We start from the raw sequence: 6191 nt of genomic DNA, 5'->3' as shown, positions 1-6191 counted from the left end.
ATTATTATTTTTTTATCTGAATCATGAAAGAAAAACATTGGGTTTGATGTTTATAATTTCCTTAAGGGACATGCGACCCAACATTTTCTCTCATGACTCAGATAGAGAATTTTAAAACAATTTACTTCTATTATTTAATTTGCTTCATTCTTTAGATATCCTTTCTTGAAGAAATAGCAATGCACATGGGTGAGCCAATCATATATGGCATCTATGTGCAGCCACCAAACAGCAGCTACTGAGCCTATTTAAATATGTTTTTCAACTAAGGATATCAAGAGAATGAAGCATATAGAAGTAAATTTGAAAGTTGTTTTAAATTGCATTCTCTTTCTAAATCATGAAATAAACAATGTGGGTTTCATGTCCCTTTAACATTAAATAAATAAGTGGGGACAATATATATTGTACCCTTGGCTGCTAAGGAGACTTGCAACTTTCTGTTAAATGATGAATATAATGCACTCTGGCCTAGAATACAAGTGTATCGCTATCGGTAGTATGGGGTGCACTACCAATATCGCTGGACCGTGCTAGGATCAGTGCTCAACCTGGTATTACAAGTCCAAGGTAAAATAAATAACTAGAGAACGTTTGGTGCGGCCAAAATCCCTTCACCGCGCCCTATGGTTTCAATGGATATCGCAACCGTGACCGAGAACAACACATATCAGTGTTGACCTGAGACCTGAAGTAAAGTGTTAGGGCTAGAATAAAAATATAACAAAGAACATGTAAAACATATTAATATAAAGTAATATATATATATATATATATATATATATATATATATATATATTTAGTCTAAAATATTTGTTTAATATTGATATGTCTAAATAAGGGATTAAATAGGATATGGTATATGTCAAGGTTGTTTGACTTGGAAGGGCTTAAATAGACAGTCTAGACAAAATTAAACTTTCATGATTCAGATAGGGCATATACTTTTAAACAACTTTCCAATTTATCATCAAATTTGCTTTGTTCTCTTGGTATTCTTAGTTAAACCTAGGTAGGTTCATATGCTAATTTCTAAGTCCTTGAAGGCTGCCTCTTATCTGAATGCATTTGACAGTTTTTCACAGTTAAATGGGTAAGTTCATGCGTGCCATAACGATAACATTGTTCTCATGCCCGTAGAGTTACTTATGAGAGGGCACTGATTGGCTAAACTGCAAGTCTGTCAAAACAACTGAAATAAGAGGGCAGTCAACAGAGGCTTAGATACAAGGTAATTACAGAGGTAAAAAGTGTTTTAATATAAGTGTGTTGGTTATGCAAAACTGGGGAATGGGTAATAAAGGGATTAAATAAATAATAATTAAATAATAGAAATTCTGGAGTAGACTGTCCCTTTAAAGGTGTATATTTATATATATGTGTGTGGATTTGTATGTGTGTATGTATACATGTGTTTATATGTGTTTACATGTATTTACATGTGCTTATATGTGTTTACATGTGTTTATATGTATTTATATGTGTGTATATATGTGTTTACATGTGTTTATATGTATTTATATGTATGTATATATGTGTTTACATGTGTTTATATGTATTTATATGTATGTATATATGTGTTTACATGTGTTTATATGTGTTTACATGTATTTATATGTGTGTATATATGTGTTTACATGTGTTTATATGTGTTTACATGTGTTTACATGTATTTATATGTGTGTATATATGTGTTTACATGTGTTTATATGTGTTTACATGTGTTTATATGTATTTATATGTGTGTATATGTGTGTTTACATGTGTTTATATGTGTTTACATGTGTTTATATGTGTGTATATATGTGTTTACATGTGTTTATATGTGTTTACATGTGATTATATGTGTTTACATGTATTTATATGTGTGTATATATGTGTTTACATGTGTTTATATGTGTTTACATGCGTACATATGTATACACATACTGTATATACACACACACACCATTAAGCCCTTCCTAATCAAACACCTTAACATATTAAATATCCCTTTTAAAAAATGTTGTTGTTTTTTAGAAATACTTGAAAAACCTTTGTTCTTCACTTAGAAGAAAATGTTCTATATGTCTACATATATCTGTACATACAACACACAGTATATATACTGTATATTCATATAGATATATAGCTATAGAGCTATTTTTTAAACAAATATATACACAAATATAAAGATTTATATATTTAAAATGAAAAATAACAGCAAGTGTAGAACATAGGTTTTGAAAGTATTTTTTAACGCACCTTCAGCTTTAGTGCAGTTGTCTTAGCGCATCTCTAGTGGTTGGAGCGTGAACGAAAGCCAGAAGAGTCTTTAATAGAATGCTCCATAGAAGTCTATGGTGAAAGAGAGTTAGGGCTCGATGATATATTGTTCGCCAGCTCAAACCTTCTTTTTCTCGCTGACACTCGCAGGGCTGCCCTGGTGCAATGATCGTAAAAAAGGGGCAGTCCCTGCGAGTTGTGAGATGGCTCCTATTAAAAGTAATGGAGCTCACTGGATAGGGAAACTTCGCTCCTTAGTGCGAAGTTAGCAGAGAGCAGGGGGAGCACTTTAAAATTAAAATCCTGCAGCCAATATAACTCACATTACACTGCTTTCTGCTTATAGCATCTTACATTCGCCTATATGTTCGTATGCATTTGTTTTTCTATTGGGGTTATAAGTGTTTGGATTGTTTTGACAAGAATTTTGTTACGATTTTTGGTGAACCTTAACAATACAATTTTTCCCTGCTTATTTTTGTGTGAATGATTCAAATATTTGTTTTGTATAATGTTTAAAATACGAATTTTGTTGTGCACATTTCATATGAAAATGCAGTATACGTCCCTTAGCGAGACACCCTGTTTTCAGGGTAAAAAATTCAACAAGGGAAATAGAAGGAGGACTGGCGAGCATTCTTTAATAATCTCGCCAGCCCAGAGAGCTTTCAATCATCGAGCCCTTAGTGCTGTTGCGTTATCCGGCCTTTAGATGTTAATGCACTTGCGTCTTTTGCTCGCACACTAACATTTTACTTTCAACTTGTAATATGAGTGCAAGAATAAAAGCATTATTGATTTAGCTTGAGTGCAGTAAGTCATTTTGCACTTCACTTATAATCTGGGACTCTGATATTCTTGTGTATTTTATGGGGGGAACTGTCAGTAGACAATACATGTTACCTTCTAATAAACTGATATCATGGAAGGACAGAGAAAATTGGTTAAATAATTTATTTACACTTGGTTATGCTATTTAATAATGAGAGCACACGTTTCTGTAGAGCGAATCCCTATAAAGAAACTAGAAAACAGGATATACAAAAGCACTAACACTGAAATACTAAACAAGAAAAAAATCTGTATGAAATAATAATAATTACATCATTGCTATTTCCTAATCGATATATAGAAACAGAAAAATATGTACATAAAAGTCTAAAAGTTTTACCAGTTCTTGTAAAGGTGCAAGAGTCGCACTTTCAATACTTAGATCTGTGTGTTATAGATGTTAACCCTTGAAAGATAAACCCGAGATGGAAATGACTGAAGAATCACAGAGCCAAGTGCCGCTCTCTTTAAACTGAAGTTTCCTTCTCCAGTTGATAATGAAGTTGCCCTATAAATAAAGTTTGTAGTTGATGTTAAATTCAGTCTAATTTTGGTACTACACTCCATAAGAACAAGAGACATCTTCTGGCCATAATCCCCTTACTAGTGAAATGTAGAGATATTTAGTGGTGTTTTAACTGACAAGTCATGGTCAAACATCTCTGCTGTGACATATGAAAGACTCCTTATTATATAACGACTTGTACAGCATGTGTTTTATGTTTGCTTGACATTGGTTTAACTCATTATTATTTCTTCTACAGTTGGGGACCATGCACTATACTCACCTCCCATTTTGCGGTCTCCTGTGGCTTTGGATGCCTTTGTGCCAGGGACGACCAATAAAGCCTGATGGCATCAACAAACTGAAGGCTGATGCAGTGATGATTTCAAAGACTTTAATTACCAGAATCCAGGAGCATCCTATCCAGGTGAGAACTGCCAAGTTGTACAGGAAAATAACTTTTATAATTTGATTCCTCATATCAGTGATGGAAATCTCTCTAATTTGGAGGCACAGATCAATATTTTAGAAGCTTTAAGGGTCACATATAAATGTATGTCTATTAAGCACACACATACAATTATATATTCCATCTAATATGTGAAGTTACACGGATTTAGATAAGGCTGTCTGCTGTTTTACCCTCCAGAAGGCCACCCCAAACCACACATTTGTAGTTCTGCTTTTTCTGATGGAGCCACACAAACTATTGAACACCCCTTCCCTAGATGATAAAATACTCTAGGGAGGCCCTGATACACCCTGCTGGTATGGACATCCTACTGTGGTTCAGATCAGTATTTAAGTGTTTATACCAGTTATTCATACGCAATGTGATGTTTTCTGAGTATGTTTCCTTCTGTTGCTAAATAGAAGCTGAATCCTTAGGGCCCCAAATAAAGTCACTACATTACCATTTTATTGCAGAATGGGTGCTAGACATTTACTCAATATAACATTTACTTAGAAATTAGACACAAATAAATCTTTTCTAGAATTTTGTGCAGTAAATCTCATATAGGGCTTCAAATCTAAAACAAGCTGAATGTCACCATAATTAGAATATTATTAACTTGTTTCTTTTCTTCTCTTCATCCAGTTCCTTTTCCCCAGCAACCTTAAAATCAGTGGCTTGGATTTTATCCCTGATAAGCAACCCCTGGAGAGCTTGGAACACATGGATGAAACACTAGAAATCTTTCAAAAAATTCTCTCTTCAATATCTCTGGAAAATGTGGATCAGATGCTCAGTGATATGGAGAATCTCCGTAGTCTACTAAAGCTCCTGAGTGACAGTATGGGATGTCCGGCCAGGAAGCCTATGCGGCCTGACAGCCTGGTTAACCTTACAGAGGAATACGCCAATGCGCCTTACACTACAGAGAAGGTGACTCTTGATCGCCTCCAGAAATCTTTGGATAACATTGTGAAACATCTGGACCATGTGAAGTGCAGCTAATGGTCCAAAGGAGTTACCAAACCGATGGTGTATATGTTTGTCTGGCCAAATTCTGATTATGGATATTATGAAATGCATACAGATTTGGTTTCATCAGACCCAAAAAAGTTTAAAATGCAATATCTATTTAAGATACCTTCATGTTGTTCATATGTTGGAGTCCACTTTGGTGGGAATTTCAACAACTGGAGAAAAGTTCAGGAACTCACTTGACTTAGAAAGATGCAATTCCATATGCTCATAAACTGATCAACCTTACACAAAAGAAGATACCAAAAATATTTATTTAAGCAATAACAGCTAGCCATGTTTTATAGTGCCACACAAGCCATATTTATGTTATCCAATATGGTGCCCATGCTATTTCTGGTCTTTCTATGCAATACATCAGGGCTTTTTGTGTCTTCCAAACATGAACACCCTACTAATAGTAAAAAAGGACATTTATAAGATGATCCTCTGACAGAGATTTTAGTTCCAAATAACCAGTTCTTAGGAATATAGCCAATTCCTAAATTCAAATAAGCCCCTTCTTATAAGTGCAATTAATCACCTGAGTGAGCATAAGCACATTCCCTAAGTGTACAGTCTGTAAGAGCCCTCTAGGAATACAACTGGTCAATGAGTTCTATTAAGCCTCTTCTAGGAATACATCTAATCCTTGAATCTTAAGAACCCCCTTTGATATATACAACCCATCCCAGAGGCCCAGTAAGAATTTTCAACAAATTCCTGTAACCCATAATCCCATTTCTTTAGATTCTCAGTAGTCACTTCCCAATCTAAGTGCTACAGTCAGCCCCTTACTTAAAAGTCCTACCATTGACTTCCTTCCCTAGACACAAATCAATAGGCAATTTTAGGCCCACTATAAAAAGTGAAACACCCAATATCTGAACCTTTCTGGCACCACGGGTACAATTACTTGCTCAAGGATGAACTGGCTAACAAAACAAATCACTGAATCAATGGGACGATAAGCCCAGACTTTTCCTTTTCCTATGAAGGCAACAGTCTGTTTTTACAACAAACAGTTTGTTTTTATGTACAAAGAATCTCCGATGCAACAATACAGATGTAATATATGAGAAAGAAGGCGATAAACTAAGGTCCTATGGATCATCCAGAGTT

The 6191-nt window shown here is 34.7% G+C and overlaps 1 protein-coding gene across 1 annotated transcript; it reads left to right on the top strand.

Annotated features, from left to right (window-relative positions):
• The first annotated feature begins 3869 nt into the window (after window positions 1–3869).
• LOC128664307 (leptin-like) lies at window positions 3870–5060 on the top strand. The gene is made up of 2 exons (XM_053719146.1): window positions 3870–4028; window positions 4701–5060. The coding sequence occupies exons 1-2, from the start codon at window positions 3870–3872 to the stop codon at window positions 5058–5060; spliced, it is 519 nt and encodes a 172-aa protein (XP_053575121.1).
• Window positions 5061–6191: the final 1131 nt, after the last annotated feature.

This window comes from Bombina bombina, chromosome 6, assembly GCF_027579735.1.
Source record: "Bombina bombina isolate aBomBom1 chromosome 6, aBomBom1.pri, whole genome shotgun sequence".
NCBI classification, from domain to species: Eukaryota; Metazoa; Chordata; class Amphibia; order Anura; family Bombinatoridae; genus Bombina; species Bombina bombina.
The sequence above is the reverse complement of the archived record's forward strand: the minus strand, read 5'-3'. Positions and strand labels throughout refer to the sequence as shown.

Bases quoted from the DNA above. Each gene is read 5' to 3' on its own strand.
- LOC128664307 (XM_053719146.1), top strand. From the start codon at position 3,870: ATGCACTATACTCACCTCCCATTTTGCGGTCTCCTGTGGCTTTGGATG. The intron at 4,029-4,700 runs GTGAGAACTGCC...CTCTTCATCCAG, and splicing joins TCCAGGAGCATCCTATCCAG to TTCCTTTTCCCCAGCAACCT.